Source organism: Sceloporus undulatus, chromosome 6 (genome assembly GCF_019175285.1).
Source record: "Sceloporus undulatus isolate JIND9_A2432 ecotype Alabama chromosome 6, SceUnd_v1.1, whole genome shotgun sequence".
NCBI classification, from domain to species: Eukaryota; Metazoa; Chordata; class Lepidosauria; order Squamata; family Phrynosomatidae; genus Sceloporus; species Sceloporus undulatus.
The window spans coordinates 150,466,708-150,483,959 of record NC_056527.1 but is presented as its reverse complement, the minus strand read 5'-3'; the positions used below and the strand labels follow the sequence as shown (position 1 = coordinate 150,483,959).

The following is a 17,252-nucleotide window of genomic DNA, read 5'->3' as shown; positions in this document are numbered from 1 at the left end:
CAGAGAAAAGGGATGCTAATTCAGTTTGTCATCGGTGTCGATGTTGGCAACAGCTGCCGAAGTTTCTAAAACCAATTATTCAAGCCCCGACGGACCAGAAATCATAGCGTGTCGAGGAGACTATGCTTGGTTCTTTTAAAAAAAGAAATATCTACAAAATGGACCCATTAAGGATGGGGCTGTTCAAGATTATTTATCTCCCATGCTGGACCTGATCCAGAGCTCTCCAAGTGAAAGATCTACACGTATGCATATTTGTCTTCCCCACTCCGAGTGATTTAGCATTCTCTCTGTTGATCTGCCAAGTCATGTTTTAAGCTCCCTTGAGCTTCAAAACCTGGCAACCAGGCTGAACCATCCATTCAGTTACAGACACTTCAGTGGATGCATGGAGCGCTCCTGTTCTCAAATGGGTTTCCATTCTTTTCTAAAGAGAACTTGAGAGCATCAAAACCACCAGTCTTGGCCAAGCCAAGGGTTCATGTTGCCACACTTGTTGCAAATGGACCGCACTAAAGGGGTGACACCACTGCTCCCCAAACATCTGCCTTTGGGCAGAAATTGTCAAGAGTGGGGCATGGCCATCTGCAGTTGGGAGTGTACAGAAAGACTGATATTTTTTTCAGTGATATATTTTTGCATCCCTTTATCTTCAGAGATGAGAGGGGTGAGGCTCTGTTACCGAAATTTCAGGGGGTGCTGGGGAGGCACCCGCAACTTGCATTCAATGGGGAAATTGATTTAGTTCAATGAGAATGCCAGGGTAATGTCTGGCTAAGATCCTTTGCTTTTGTAAAACAGGCCCAAACCCACAAAGCTCCAGAGGCAGTTTCCAAATGAATGGTAGGTTATTTATAAACGAGGCATCAACACACACACAAGCACTCACCACACTCTCTCTCTCTCGCACATGAAGTAATGAATTAAATGGTTAAATGGGATAGATATTAAGAAGATGGGGACCATTCAATGCAGAAACCAGAAGTCCAGATCAGAGGGAAAACCACAGAGAAGGTGGACTCAGAATGCTAGTAATTCTGAGGAGTCTAGGTAAAATTTTGGCTTCTGACTTCACCCAAGACTGAAAACAAATAGCCCCCTTTATACTTTGTCTCCTTGTGGGATGATCCTTGGGACTCCCAGATGGAAATGGAAAAGAGCAAAAACCTTCTAACCAACTGGGCCATAAAACGTAGCCATACTACTCAGTATGGTACACAAAGAGGTGGCAAATCCATATGGCTTGTCCTTTTGAGTCTCAAATTTTTTATATGTTAACTTCAGCTAGATTGATATCTGCCAGAGACTGGAAAGTGAAAAAGATATACAAATTAATGAATGGATTATTAAATTGATAGACATGTTAGAAACAGATATTCTGTCAAAAAAGTTAAACAGGGAATTTAAGAAAACTAAAATGGGTGGATGGGAAAAAGTACTTAAAGATATAAAGAATAAATTGGGGAATTAGACTAAGACTGAGAAGTTAATGTTTCATCAATTTATGGTATGATTCATGTTATATTATAAATTTATAGTAAAACTGTGGATACAAGAAGTGTAAACATTATACAATCTTTAATTTAAAGGAAGATATACAGAAAAGAAGATGAACTAATGAATAGGCGTCTTTTTAGACATGCAAGATTTTAATTGTCTTATTGTGTGTATCTGTTTGTTTGCTTTTGCATGTTGTGTATTCAGTTGTTTGTATGTTGTGTGTTCATGTATTTTTGTTTTGTCTTGGAAAATAAAATAAAATAAAAGTTTGCACTAAACCCTGGAGCGGATTCATGGCCCCACAGACCTGGGAGCTGCCAGCTGCCACTGTCAACCTGTGATAGCAGTGTGCAAAGAACCGACTCAGTTTAATTAATGGCGGTGGTGATCGGTGCAAAGAACATTGGGAATGAAAAGAGATAACCGTGGGTCTCCTGACACAAGTCTACCTCCAGCAACCGACATCTGTAGAGCCGTAGGATACGCGGGAGCCTGACTTTGATCACTGGCTGGCTTGACAGTGTGGTAAACAGCATGCTGAGTTGCAAAGGCATAGCTAATGGTCAGGCAGGAGCTGCACAAAAGGTCAATGTGGCCCATAATGAGGCTTCCACACATGGAGACGAGCGAAACAATCATTTTCCTGGAAGAGTGTGACTCTCCAAAGGTAGAACAAATGATTGGCGCATTGATGTAAAAATGAAGGAAAACTCACACGAGGTGTTCTCCACTTGACCCTGTGGAGGAGGCCGGCTGGGGAGTTCAGATCAATACGGGATTGCCAGCTTGCCTCATGTTCTTTGTCTCACTCCCTTAAGGTGGCCAGTTTGCAACGCTGCAGTGAGCATGGATGCAACAATAACAACAACAACAAGCCCTGACAGCATTGTAAGGCCAAAGTACACATGGCATTATCTGTGCTTTAAAATAAATAATGGCCAGAGTCTTGCTTGAATCTTATGCATGCTTGAATCTTATGCTCCCTTATAGAAATGGTTGGACATTTTTGTTTGATGTGGAATGCCTGCATTCACGTCGAGTTGTGGATGCGATGCTATTATACATGCACAGGTGGATGCCCATAAAAGTTTGGCCAGACATTCAGTTGCACATTTGGTGTAACATCGCCATTCCACAAAAGGGTTGCATAGCACCCTCAATGTGTAACTACACATGAAATCTATGCTGCACAACCCTGGTGTAGAATCTCAATCAGTAATGGGTTGAATTACCGTATGTTGGACACCAGAGTTGTCTAGCTGTTTGCCCAAAGAGTGCCAAAGTCTTGAGCTGCCTTCTTGTGCAATGGTGGATTACTTTCCCATGCACCAAGTCAACAGGAAGAAAGAAGGGTCTCTTTGTGCATGTATTGGCTGCACATGGGATCTCACCTAACCTCTGAGAAAGCCCAAACCTTTGCACAACCAAGGTAGGCATTCTGCCCCCCCCCCCTTTGCATCAGGCTCTTATTAAGCAAAAGAAAGTAGATCTTGTAAGCATGAAATCTTCCCCTCTCTGCTTTTCATCACAGAATACCCAGCAATGGAAAGAAATTTCATCAGGCTTGCTGCCTCCAAAGGAGTTGCAGCTTTTTCACATCTCCAGTTGTGAGAAGAAAACCACCTCACCTTGAATATTCATACGTTTGATAGGCATATAGATCTGTTTCCATGAGGATGTTTCCAACACTGGCTCATTGGGACTCTAACCAGAAAGCCTTGTCAATCTGCTGCAAATCACCCAGTGAAAAACCAGAGCTCCTTTCCAAATCTACCTTCTTGACACTCTTCTTCTATTCAGTTCTTTGGTGCTCTTGGGAGCCTCTCTAGCTTCGGAATCCAAGTCTAGAGCCATGTCTTCATTGATGCTTGACTGAGGATGCATCTATGCTGTAGAAATAATGCAGTCTGACACTACTTGAAGCTCAATCCTATGGAGCCCTGGGATTTGTAGCTTTACAAGGTCTTTAGCTTCCTCTGCCAAAGAGGGTCGGTGTGTCACAAAAGTACAAATCTAAGGATTCTGTAAGATGGAGCCATAGCAGTTAAAGTGGTTTCAAACAGAATTATTTCGACATTATTTCTTCGATAAGTCAGTTATAGCCTGTTGGTATCTTATGTATGTGTGAGTTCCCCATGGAAGCAATTAGATGTTTATATCGGATGCAGAATAGCCACATTGATTGTGGAAATGAAATGCCTGTGTGTGCATGGTTGTGCATTACACATGGTTGCAGATTGCACATGGTTGTGCACGCAGATGGGCATTGTGCATGCAGATGTGCATTGGGTTGCTGAGTGTTGCAATCCACTAACAAGGCAGTGTGGCGCAGCTGTCATGTAACTTTGTGAGCATAAAATTATGCTCCGTTTCCTCAGGGTAGGATCTCAGCCTATGCGTTTAGTGAAGAAATGCACTGCAAACTCACTATTCAAGGGGTTTGCATGGACATGTGAACTCCTCACCTGCTAGCTTTCAAACACTTGGAAAAATTCATTTTTAATGAGGGGTTTATGTGAACAGAATGATATTCCCCCTCCTATTACTAGACGCTTTTTCCAGTCTTGGACCGGCCTTGTTCCTTCGGAAAGCAGAATTTGCTCACGTTTCTTATCAACAGAGAGACCTTTAGCCGCCCAACCTAATGTGCTTCTAATCGGTTATTACAGTCTAATCATTTTCGGCTAAAAGGAACTATCCAAGTTACGGCTCTAAAGAGAAATGTAATTGGGAGAAATGCGTAGACTTTATAAAGGAAAAAATGCAATCGTCCAATTTTATGCTTGAGGCAGCATGAACTATAAGTCACAGGCGCACCGAAATTTCTTTTCCGGGCCGTTGTGTGCAACTGGGTGACCTAAAAATGCAATTTTAATGCTTTCCAATTTGTTTCCCTCCCCACTTCTTAAGGTAGCTAAATGCCCACCATCTGTAAAGGGTTTATGTTTATAAGGGAAATGTTGCTTTTTGAGAGACCGAGGTAATACTTCCATTTGGGGAAACTGGGACATGCTGCTGGGAGAGCAAGCTATTGCTGAAATGAAATCCTGGGTGATCCTATTTTTATTCGCTTTTCTTTTTAATGTTCAAGTATTGGACAGACTACTACTTACAGTGGAATATGTCGGACTATCCTGGGGTGAAAAATGTCCGTTTTCCGGATGGACAGATATGGAAGCCAGATATTCTTCTATATAACAGGTAGGCTCACTTTATGTAAATATATGTCAAATAGATAGATAGATAGATAGATAGATAGATATGAAATAAATCCTCAACTGTACTGCTTTTGCACATGGGGACAAATAATGGTGGTAGTTTTCTGTTTGCTTTAGGAGAAAATGAATATTTTTCTGGGTTAAAATAGAGAAATATTCATTTTCTCCTACAGCAAACAGAAAACTACCATAACTATTTGGTAGTATCCTGAGATTAAGGTGGTTTTTGTGTGGGAGCAATGGCTTGTTGGCATAGGATGCTGTCTTTATATTAAAGGTATTATCATTTTACATTGCTTTTAAAAATTATTAACACAAATGTTTTATATTAATCCTGTCCTTAACTCCACATTTAATTTTAATGTATTGCATTGCATTTTATCTGTCCTGTTCTGCTCCCTTTTTACTGGTCACTGACTGAAATAAATATGTGTATTGTTTCTCTAGTGTATTCTCCCCATATTCAAACATGCAAAATCCCTGTGTTAGAGGGATTATTCGATGTAAGAAATGGCATGGGTTTCTGAGCAAAAAAACCCTATTTTCGGCACAGAAAAAAAAGCTTTTGTGTGATGTTAGAACCTAAGCAGGGTCAGCCCTGGTTAGTACTTGAACGGGAGACCACCAAGGAATAAAAGGTGCTGCTAGGTGATATTTCAGAGGAAGGAATGGGAAGAATCACCTCTAATTATTCCTTGCCTAAGAAAAACCTATGAAATTCATGGGGTTGCTCTAAATTGATGGGCGACTTGAAGGCGCAAACATACACATACACAGACGGAGTAAATATTGAGAAAGACTTCTTGCCTGTAGTAGCTGTTCAAGAGTGGAACAGAGTGCCTTGGAGAGTCCCAAAGGCTGTCCTTTTTTGGAGATCTTTAAACAGAAGATGGATGGGCCTCGATCAGGAATGCTTTACTTGAATAGTTGGGGGACCGAACTAGATGACCCTCATGTTCCCTTTCAACTCTAAGATTGTATAATTCTACAGTCTGCCATTCTTGTTTTTAAGACGCTCAAGAGCTCCTGCCATCCCTTCTCCAAAGTTGTGTGCTCACCTCCTGCTGTTTTGCTGGCATGCTGCCCTTTCGAAATGATGTTCAGTGTTCACAGCTGTCCGTGTCCATTTATCTTGCCAAGCTGGCTGGCCAACTGCACCCATTTGCAGGGACTGATATTTATGTGCTGGATGGAAGCTGTTGCCTGCTGACTGTGTCTGAGAGAGAAGGATTAAGCCAGACAGCATGTTTAAATATTCCCAGGTCACTTGTCATTTTGTTTTTCACTCGCTTGTTCTCCTGCCCTAGCCTTCTCCCCATTGACACTCGGTTGTTTGCAAAATGTAAGGTGAAATTCTCAAATGAACATGTTGACCAACTCCTGCCTAATTCAAAGGATGGGTTGTAGTTACATGTACAATGCAAGCAAGCAAGGTGGGCAGCACATGACTTGCAACCTGCCAAGCTGAAGGCATGCAACCTCTCAAACATTTCACATTCCTTTCTCTCCATTGCCAGCTGCTAAAGAGGGGGACTCTGGTTTTCAAGAGTGCAAAAGATTCAAAGGCTTTCATGGCCGGCATCCATAGTTTTTTGTGGGTTTTTCAGGCTATGTGGCCATGTTCTAGAAGAGTTTATTCCTGATGTTTCGCCAGCATCTGTGGCTGGCATCTGCAGAGAATGCATTCTTTGACGATGCCATCCACAGATGCTGGCAAAACATCAGGGATTAAACCCTTCTAGAACATGGCCACATAGCCCGAAAAACCCACAAAAAACTATAGAAATACTTGACTTGTGTGTTTTCTCACAACCCTGTTTTCGCTCTGCAGTGAAGATTCAGAAATGATCAGAAATGCAGATTGACCAACTGAGTGATCTGAATTGAAATGAGAATTGAACCTGAGACCTTCTGCATCAAAACAGATCCTTCCTGACTGAATCTTTGTGACCAACGACACTGTAGAAATGATGTGGTTTGACACCACTTTAAGTGCGGCAGCACCATCCTATGGAATCCTGGGATTTGTAGTTCTACAGGCCTTATCTGCCAAAGAATGCTGGTGCCCCACTAAACTACAAATCCCAGTTTCCCATAGGATGAATCCATGACAGTTAAAACAGTGTCATGCTGCATTGTAGATGCCTTTAGAGTTTGGCATGTGTTCACTCAGATCCATTCCACCCTGTTTTCACATCAATCTGTGACTGTATTTTTTTAAAACCCTGAAAATGCACATGCTTTTCATCTTTTCCCCGTGCAACATCTGCATTCCTCTTCACACATTATGCCAAATTTAACCTGAAATACACCTGTTGTGGGTTTTACCAAGTTCAGGAGCAAATGGGCTTGGGTTGCAAAAGTTTTGCGTAAATCAAAAATCTCTGCACGATGGTAAATGGATGAGAAAAGGGGGAGAAAGTCTGGTCTCCTGTGGCAGACATGTCCAAAGCTTGGGAACGGTCACCAAAAAGGACGTGCCTCTTCTTCTCACCAAGGGTTCCTCTGATAATATTGGAGCATGGAGAAGAGCCTCTCGCAAGGATTATACATTCTGGGCAGGCATTTTGGCTTTGTGATGTGTTTTTTTTAAAAAAAAACACAAAACTTTGGTCTCATCTGGGCTGGAGTGAAAAATTTAGAACAACATGCACTTTGAGCTTGGTTCTCCTCCTGTTTTTCCCCTTTGGTAGCCTCTACAGGCTTAAATGGATTCTTGCTTCTCATTAGCAATTCAATTTCCATAGCAGCACAGCTCTTGATTCCTACGGAGTCTTCATTCCTTACTGAAGATTATTATAATATTTTTTCCCCTTCCAACTGGTTTTGAATGGCTGAAGATCAAAAGTGCCTGTTATTTTACATGTCACTTCTGATAAAAGAGCAAATGCCACGGGTGCTGGTTGGAGGCTGCTTCACAATTCTCATTCATCCTTACTTTCTGGGAATGAGAGATCAGGTTAGGACTGCAGTCTTCTGCCTACTAACTGAGAAGTAGGACTCATTGAACGAAGTGGGTGGTACGTAAGAAGTAAAAACACAGTTCGTAAAAACACTGCATGGAAATCTGAATCCAGGCTCATGAAGCAGACTTCAGCTGGGAAGATATATGCAGACTTTTGCATTTGGTGCGCAGATAGACTGCTGTACAGTGTTTTGGACATATCATGAGATGGCATGATTCACTGAAAAAATAACAATAACACTAAGAAAAATAGAAGGTAGTAGGGGAAGAGAAGGGTTTCATTACAGATGGACTGATTCAGTCAAGAAAACCAAGGCTGCCCTAAGTTTCCAAGATTGACTGGAAAGATTCCTTCCCGAATCTGTGGAAACCCTTGAAAGCGGAATGAAATGCTGTTCAGTTTTTGTGGCGCATAAATATATTCCCTCCTGCTTTTAGCTTTACTGAATCCTGTTGGTACAGGCAACCTTCCATATCCACAAGTTTTGTGTCCATGGATTCAAGCATCCGTAGCTTGAAAACATTTTTTAAAAATCCAAGAAGCAATCCTTGATTTTGCCATTTTATATAAGGACACCGTTTAGTCAATTATATATATTGGGACTTGAGGACCCATGGATTTTCATTCTGAAACCCACCTTGATTCCCTCGGGAAAAGGCGGGGTATACATTATTATTATTATTATTATTATTATTATTATTATTATTATTATTAGATCTATGGGGGGGGGGTCCTGGAATAAAACCCCCGCAGAACCCAAAGGCCTACTGTACTCTCAACTAGAGTAGACCCATTGAATCAATGAGAGTGACATAAATATGGATTCAACCTTCAACAGGTCTACTTTAGTTGGGGCTTCTGATGCCATTCAGGCCATCCTTAATAGGTTTCTTATGTATCCATGCTTAGCAAAAGCACCACTGTTCACTAACCCTTGCGCAAGTGAGGGATCCATTTGCAGAGGCGTGTCCTGGGTGCTGCCACCCTTCAGCTAATAGAAGTGCAGCCTTCAAGGAAGTTACATCTGCTAAAAACAGGATCACAGATTGAAAAGTTCTGCCTGTCCTCATTCTCCGTTCCACCCGACCATTTCAACTTCTCTGCACCACTTGGGCTTAATCGGCTTAAGAGCAGATGCTCCACATCTTCTCCGCAACATGTTTCCAAGACCGGAGGCAGAGTTAGTTGGATGCTCCGCAGGAGGGACTGTGCCAAGCCTGGAGCAAGAACTATAGTCTTCCAAACTCCTGTGGCTTCTGCCATTCTCAACATACACCATCCATGCTGGAAGGATAAACAAACATGGCATCTGTCTTTTCCATTTCTGCTTCTTTGGTCAACTCCCTGAATAGGTCAGACGCCTTCTCCTGCCATAGAGGCAATGCAGCACTCTGTTGCCTTGGTGCCTGTGAGAGGCTTCAATTCTCTTTGCCATATGTCTGTTGATTAAACACATCCCTGCTCTGTCCAAAGAAACCAGATTGTCTGCCTTCATCTCTTTATGTTGGTAGTAGTTTCATTCCTACTTGAAGTAGCCAGTGTCTTCAGCTGCTGTGCTGTTCCTTACTCACACAGGTCCTCTTGATGTTTCATGTTACAGCTGGTGGTGATGCCTAATGTGTTTTCATTGTGCGAAGCTGAGACGCTGCGCTTATTGTCGCTGCTTTCCTCATCCTCTCGACCACCTGCGCGCTCCCTCTCTCAGCCCTGACAAACCCACTTTGCTTGCTGTCTATATTGAGAGAGCATCTCTCTGTCTCCATGCTGCGTTTCATGTTCAATGATTTGGGATGAAAAAGTCCATTGTTGTGCCAGCTGGATTTGCTTGTCAAGGAGACAGATCCTAGTGTAGGGCTTCAGCATGCAAGCTGAAAGCATGGCCTCTGCATTTATGAATCTTGGAAGGATAAAAATACAAACAAAGGGCTTCTACAAATTTCTAAGTCCAAGGAAGGTCAGCATATGCTCAGAACAGGTGCATTCTACTTAATCTTAGCAAAGATTACACAGAGTATATTACTCCCCTGTTACAATAGCTCCGCCAGCTGTCAGCTTGTTTCCAGGTACAATTCAAAGTGCTGGCTATGACTGTAAAAGCTCAGATCCAGGATACCTGACAGACCATATCTGTCAGTATACTTTTTATTCTGACAGGCTTTTTAAAACAGAAAGGTTTGAAAGAATGGGCAAAAGGGTGCTTTATGGTTTTAAAGCGATCTGTTTTAAATAGCCTTTTATCTTTTTAATGGCATTTTATCCTTTTAAAGTGTAGGTTTGAATTGTTTTAATGAATAGCTTGTGTATAGTTTGATTCCATGTTAATGTTCACTTTGTATTTTTCGTTATAAAAATTGCAAGCTGCCTTGAGTCCCGGTTTTAGGAGACAAGTGGGGATGGTGCTGAAGCAGGTTGGGTATCCCTTAACTGGAATTCTGAAATCTGAAATACTCCAAAATCCACATGAGCAGCTGAGATACTTACACCTTTGCTTTCTGGTTTGGGGCTTCGTCCCCCTCAACAGCATTTTACAAACTCACTTGTGGTCTCTGTTCATTGTTTGGTGCCACCTCTGTGGGCACAAGGTGTTGTGAGGTCAGAACCAAGTGCCTAGCATCAGTAGCATGGCCGGGTGCCTCATTTTGACCTCAGTTGCGGTGCCAGGCAGCAAACAGGGGCTGCACGGGAAGGTAACCTCCTATCATCAGTAGGAGAAGAGAACAAGATAAGAGGTAAATTCAGGTGGAATTTGGGGGCCAGAATACTCTGGGGCCAGCCTGGAGCATTCTGGCCAGTGTAGATGAGCCCATATGTTTTGTAAGTTCTGATGATCAGAAGGTTGGCAGTTCGAGGCCTGGATGCCGTATGATGGAGTGAGCTCCCATCACCAGTCCCAGCTTCTGCGAACCTAGCAGCTCCAAAATGTGCAATTGCAAGTAGATAAATAGGTACCACTTCAGTGGGAAGGTAACAGCATTCAGTGCGGTCATACCGGCCACATGACCACCAGAGACATCCTGAGGCAACACTGGCTCTTTGGCTTAGTAACTCCACTACAGTCACTTACGACTAGACATTCATGTCAAGGGACTACCTTTACCTTTACCTTGGTTGCAGAAAGGCAACAAAACCCTGGTAGTGAATTGCAAAGAGGCATATCAAGGCAAGAGTGCTCCAATGAGCATCAGATACTTTGGATGCAAGTTGTACATTTGGCACTTCTGATGTCCATCAGGTGCTTCTGTTGTGCTCTGGTGGTTCCTAGTTGGTGGCCTGATGCACGCCAGAGAGCATTGATGGATGTACATGACACTAGGTTGTGGTGCATCAGTCACTCCACTGTGTACCATTGCAAAATGGACACATGGATATATTGTGTCATGACAGAACCCCTTAGAAGAATACTGACATTGTAAAACTGGGCAATTCATTGTTGTGCACACGTAAGGCCATTATGACCATTGTAATTGTTATCATTTTTACTATCATTGTTCCCACACATGTGGAGGAATGATTTTGTACTTGCAAATGCTGGAGAATCGTCTTACCTGAAGATTCTGCAGATCAAACCTAGGACCTTCCATTTGTAAAGCCTCTGCCCACCCACTGAACTATGGACCTTTCCTTAGATATCAGGCAAGACTTGAGGGAAATAACCCTTCTCAGTTGTTTTCCTCCACAGAAATTGTCAGGGTCATATTCTGCTTTTGAACTTAGAATTTCCTTTCAACTTGGGTGATATGTAAGAAGGGCTATACTTTATAGCAGAAAAGATTTTTGCTTAGTTCAGCCTCACTAAATACACTCTGTGGGTGGACTGGGAAAGCGCAGTGGTGGCTTGTAACTAAACATATGCTTCATTCTAAAAAGACATCTTGGCACGTTCCCTTCGCTTCTCCTCAGCCATTGCCAACTTTTTTCATTTGCCATTTGATCAGCTTCTTTATCAGTTTATCAGTAAGTATTCTTACTGAAGAAAGCCTGACGAAATGACCCAAGCCTGAATTCACTCCTACTAATGGAACAGAATAAGAAAAGAAAGACTTTTTGCTAAAAAAAAAAAATTGCCCAAAAATGTGTTCCTTGAGTGTTAGGGAAACTCTGATGCAAAGAATCCTGGACTGACAAGAATCTTTTATTCTATGAAAAATTTGCATGTGGTTGTTTTGCTCCCAAATGCCATATTCTCTGTGCAGGAAACAGCAATTGCTGCACAGAAGATAACATTTTTGTCCAGACATAATAATGGCTTCAGAAGTGCTCTCTCTGGGACTTAATAGCTACCTTGGGAAGGAGATTTTTGATTAGGTATTGGATTAAGAGCGAGCGAATGGCTTTTTGCATCCCATTCAAAAGAAGACATACCCTCACACATAACTCTGAGTTATACACATGTTACGTCAAAAACAGGATTCCAGCCAAGGTGTAATTAGACTTTCAAAAGAGGAAGGGCATTAGCAATCTTTACCTGGCATTCTCTTGGTAATTTATGACAATGCAAACCAAGTTATGTTTGTGCAGTTTAGAACTGTGCTGTTGCTCAATGGTCACATTGCCAGCAGGGGAGTGTTGTGACAGCTGCACTATTGGGACCCATGCACAAGCAGGATAAGCAGCACGACTGTTGTGCAATGGTTGCGATATGCAGTGATAGCACTTTGTGGGATTGGCTACTCTTGCAAAATGACGCAGGGGAGGGAGACGTTCATAACAGATCATGGGGCACTAGTAATTCAGAATGGAGACACTGGAAAGTCATGGATGCCCGACACCTGGTTGGAAAAATATCGCCATCTTTTGTAGTGACCTGTTGTTTAGTGGAAGACCATGTTGCGCAGCAGAGCATCATGTGCATTAGGACATCTTTGCTGGATTCTTGTTGCACAGTGCTGAAGTTCTCTAGGTCTGGAAAGCATGCACTACGAGGAGGGGATTATGGAGCTGGGTATGGTTAGCCTAGGGAAGACAAGGTGAAGTGGTGACATGATAGTCATGTTTAAATATGTGATGGGATGTCATCTTGAGAATGGAGCAAGCTTGTTTTCTGATGCTCCAGAGACTAGGACACAGCGATGGATTCAAGCTACAGGAAAAGAGGTTCCATCTCAACATTAGGAAGAACCTGAGAGTAAGATTTGTTCAATGAGGGAATATCCTGCCTCCAAATGTGGTGGTGTCTCCTTCTTTGGAGGTTTTAAACAGAGGCTGGATAGTCATCTGTCACTGTGTCAGGAGGAATTTGATTGTGTTTTCCTGCATGGCAGAATGGGGTTGGATTGGATGGCCCTTGGGGTCTCTTCCAACTCTATGATTCTAACATGACTGTGTAGTGTGTCAGCAGTGTTGCTCTGTCATCATAAAGTTTGGCATTGCAGCCTGTGATGCAGGATCTCTGCCATTATGTTGTTGGTTTTGCCTCTGGTGACCCCAAACTTCCCTCCCAAAGAGCATCAGTGAGCACCAGCCATCACTGCCTACCAAGCTACCATTGTAAAGTGTAGCCTGTCTCATCCTGTAAATGTAAGCAAGGCAAGGGGACAAGAGCCAGCGAATAGCATTTTCTGTTCCCAGTCCTCTGCGGCCACATACACCTCAAGGTTGCAGGCACAGCTGTAGCATTTGACAGCTGTAGTGTTTAACTCTCCCTGGCTGCTGATTTCGAATGCAAGCCATGCTCCGAGATTGACAAATTTATTAAATGCAATATTGGAAGCCTTCTGCTGGCAACTTGAGAAATCAGAGAGCGACAGCTGGGAACTTTATTCCGTTTTGGATTTTGTGCTTAGCTTTGTTTGCAAACTGTTCATAAATCCATCCTGGTTTCCTTTCTGTGGGATTGCCTGGGCACATGTCTGCAGAATGGTTCCGTACCATTTGTGTTATGTTGCTTTGGGAAGGAAGAAACGGAACAACCAACTTTCAAGAGGCTTTTAAAGGAAGCCCTTGAAAGAGCCCTGCTACTTTAACTGTGAGTTCAGCAGAAAGGCAAAATAAAATGGAAAGCAACAAAGAGGTTGAGAGTTGTGTTTATTCATATATTTTTTTTAGCAAGAAGCCAGCCTCTACCTCCTGTGCCCTAAGGTCACTAGATGAAGCTTTGCTCTAAATCCCTTATTCATATGGACATGGAGACCATATTTAAGCCCACAGCTTAAGATCTGAGCCCCAGTTCTCCTCTCTCTTTGTGTGCATGCATGCGCATTGTGTGTGAACTCATTGTTCTTTCTCTTTTTGCCATCCATAATCCATGTGCACATGCACACACGTTATGTGAGAACCAATGGTTCTTTCTTCCCACCATCATCCATAATGTGAATGCACACCCACACACATACACATATATGCACAGAGTGCCTGGGGCCCAGTTCTTAAGGTGGAAGCTAAAATATGGACCCCATGTCCAGTAAGTAGAAGACAATGGCTTTGTTCCTATGTCTGCTGTGGTGTGCCTTCAAGACATATGTAACTCCATGACAGGGACGTAGCCAAGGGGGGGGGATCTTGGGGTCTGGACCCCCCCCCCCTTCCATTAGAAAAATGAATGGTGTGTGCTGCTGCGCTGCTGCACCCAAGCCCCATTATAATGGTAGCACTTAGTCTGGACCCCCCTTCCTAAAATCCTGGCTACGTCCCTGTCCATGATACACACAAATATGTCACCCACGGGATTGCAGTCAACGTATTTTATATAAGGTACTTCCAAATTTGGGTCTCCAGATGTTGCTAGATGATGGCACACCAATTATGGCAACCACAGCTTGGGACCCAAAGGGGAAGCATTTTCCTTCATTATCGTAAAGCAAACCAAGCTTGAAAACTGATGGGATAATTGTGCTTTCCCTTGTTCTTGTTTTAGTGCAGACGAGCGCTTTGATGCCACATTTCATACCAATGTTTTGGTCAACTCTTCTGGATACTGTCAGTATCTTCCCCCAGGTAAGAATTTTTCAGGACCTCTGGGGAAATTGTATTCCCTGGGATACTGTGTCTGAAATCCTCTTTAAAACGGACGGAGCTTTGTTATAAAAACGGCACCGATGAAGTAATTATACTAGGGTTCTGGCCTTGGCTTACTTCTGCTTGGGGAGGGCAACCTCAGCAAGACTATCGATGGCACAAAGGATCTCTTCTGGTGCCCTCTAAATACTGACTTTTTGGATTGGGGTGATGTGGCATCTTGGTACCATCTTACTATCACTGACCAGCTGGAGGGAAAGGTATTGCAGAAATAGATAGTGGATACCTCCTTGGGCAGAGATAGGACTTATGCTTATGCAACACTTAGTTATGCAAGTGTAGGTCAGCAAGAGGATTCCAGCCCAGAGGCATGAAGAAAGGAACGAGGGAGAAATATTGTCCTCCGTCCCCATTTTTGTTGCCGCAGTGTCAGTCAGCCCTAACTCAACAACAAATAAGATGAAGGAAACGTGGTGTTCTTCCATGGCTTGGATTAAAAAATTGAAAAATGCAAGGCTATAATGTTTGGCTTTTGTATCGAAGGCAAGTATTATGAGTTGTCAGAATCCGTGTTCTGAGCCTGAGGTTTATGGAGTGTGGCTGGCATTTCCTTTTGCAAGATCATTTCAGTGTGCTAAATTCCCTCAAAGCATGAATCAGCTCGAACTGCAAATCATCATGCAATGTGACAGTCCCATACCTGCAGACTCAAGTGATCTGAGATATTAACTGTGGGATTAGCTTTTGGAAATATCTCTGGATAAGCATTAGGGATAGATGAAATAATTCTCCTGCAGGAAAAGCTGTAAACCTTGGTGCCTGATGAAATAAAAAAGAGTCGTAGAAGTCGAGTGAAAAGTGACAACAACAAATCTTCAAACGATACTCTACACAATAACAGCAATGTTGATAACCTGATTCTGCATTCAGCATGTTAGAAACCCTCCAAAACAGATCAGTTGTTTTAAATGTCAGGGTGTTGAAGTGTTTCCCTCTAAGGAATAATATATACGTATGTATATATAAAAGTGAATTGCTGAGAAGTAGCTACTCATCTATATTTCATCCTGAACTCCCACCTAGGAATATTCAAGAGTTCTTGCTCCATAGATGTGCGCTGGTTTCCTTTTGATGTCCAGAAATGTAAATTGAAGTTTGGCTCCTGGACTTACGGTGGATGGTCCCTGGATTTACAAATGCAGGAAGCTGAAATCTCCGGCTACATTTCGAATGGCGAGTGGGATTTAGTGGGTAAGCTTGGCGGATTTTCTTCTTATACATGGTTGCTTCAGTTCAGCAGGAGAGATCGACTTTCAGACATGGAATGGATAAAGATGTGCATCTGAAGGGGCAGATATTGCAAACTGCAACAGAATACTTTTCATGTCAATGTGTATCCCCATCCATGGCCCTTAGCTGTTGTGCCAAATCATGGCCATTGTGCTATAAAGCATTGGTTCCTAACTTTTGATCCTCCATGTATTTTGAACTTCATCTCCCAGAAGTCCCAGCTAATAGTCAGAGATTATGGGAGCTGAAGTCCAAATCATCTGGAGGACTAAAGGCTGGGAACCACTGTGTTATATAACCACATAAGTGCTCAGTTCCTGCATCAGTGTTGATGGCGCAACACTCCCCATGTGGATTAATGCACCAGCTGTGCTCCAAATCCCTTGTCTTGGATGGCAGCATTGTGCCAGTGAATCGCATCACCAAACACAATGGTGGCAGAATTCCCCTTTCCTTTAAAAGGAAATTGGACATTTTTTAAATGGAGGATGGGACTATGTACTCCCTTCAGCAACAGAAGCTGAAAACCTCTGGGTATACATTTTTAGGGAATGCAAGAGAGGTTGCAGCTGCAACCATGCCCAACCAGTCGGTTTCCCATAAGGAACTGGTTGGGTACTGTGCCAAAAATAATGCTGGGCTAGAATAGACATGTGGTTGGTTCCACCAAGATTCTTATGTTCTTAACTGAAGTCCACCTACTTTAGAAAGTACTGTGGCTAGTAATACCAGTCTAACCTAGTGATAAACAACCCCAGCTAGGACCCATAACACTGCGGCTTGAATCCTGCCAGTGTCTTATGCTTGCATAAGTTCCCCTAAGGAAGCGAGCAGTTGGACATTTTTTGTCTGATTTGTTGTCCACAAAATGTAACTTATACAAACTCTGACCCATACATAGGCCGTTGGGTTCCCATTTCTTGCTCTGGAAGCCCTTAGAAATCATTCCTGATCCCCAGAGAGATGCAGTCTACCATGAATTTGGTCCATCTTTGTCAAATTCTCAACACTTCCATGATGCTCAACCCTCTGGACCCTTATGGGAAGGAAGTAGGCCAGAGAAAGTTGGACGAGACAAACACCAAGAAAACGGACAGCGTGGATCAAACTGGTTAAATTGCGCTAAGCCTTTTTGGGAACCCTTGTATCATGCAAAGGCCTGGATTCATATTCATCCTTATGAGAATTAAAGGTTGATAATGTGAGCAATGTTGTGTTTTTTTTTTTTAAAGGAGCATTAGCTGAGATTTGGCTAATCCCTTAGGTGATTTAGAGAGGAAAGGCCCACTTGTATGTCTAAATCCCTCAGATACGGTTGCAAATC

The 17,252-nt window shown here is 42.8% G+C and overlaps 1 protein-coding gene across 15 annotated transcripts in view; it reads left to right on the top strand.

Moving 5' to 3' along the window:
• Positions 1-17,252, top strand: part of LOC121935598 (neuronal acetylcholine receptor subunit alpha-7) — a 43,537-nt gene that overhangs the window by 17,472 nt on the left and 8,813 nt on the right. For 10 of the 15 annotated variants that reach the window (XM_042477285.1, XM_042477287.1, XM_042477290.1 and 7 more), the window contains exons 3-5: positions 4,592-4,701; positions 14,538-14,617; positions 15,722-15,889. In XM_042477285.1, the coding sequence (XP_042333219.1) occupies positions 4,592-4,701; positions 14,538-14,617; positions 15,722-15,889 (358 nt within the window). The remainder of the gene's footprint in view (positions 1-4,591; positions 4,702-14,537; positions 14,618-15,721; positions 15,890-17,252) is intronic. The other 5 variants (XM_042477300.1, XM_042477296.1, XM_042477299.1 and 2 more) reach the window with 1 other exon arrangement.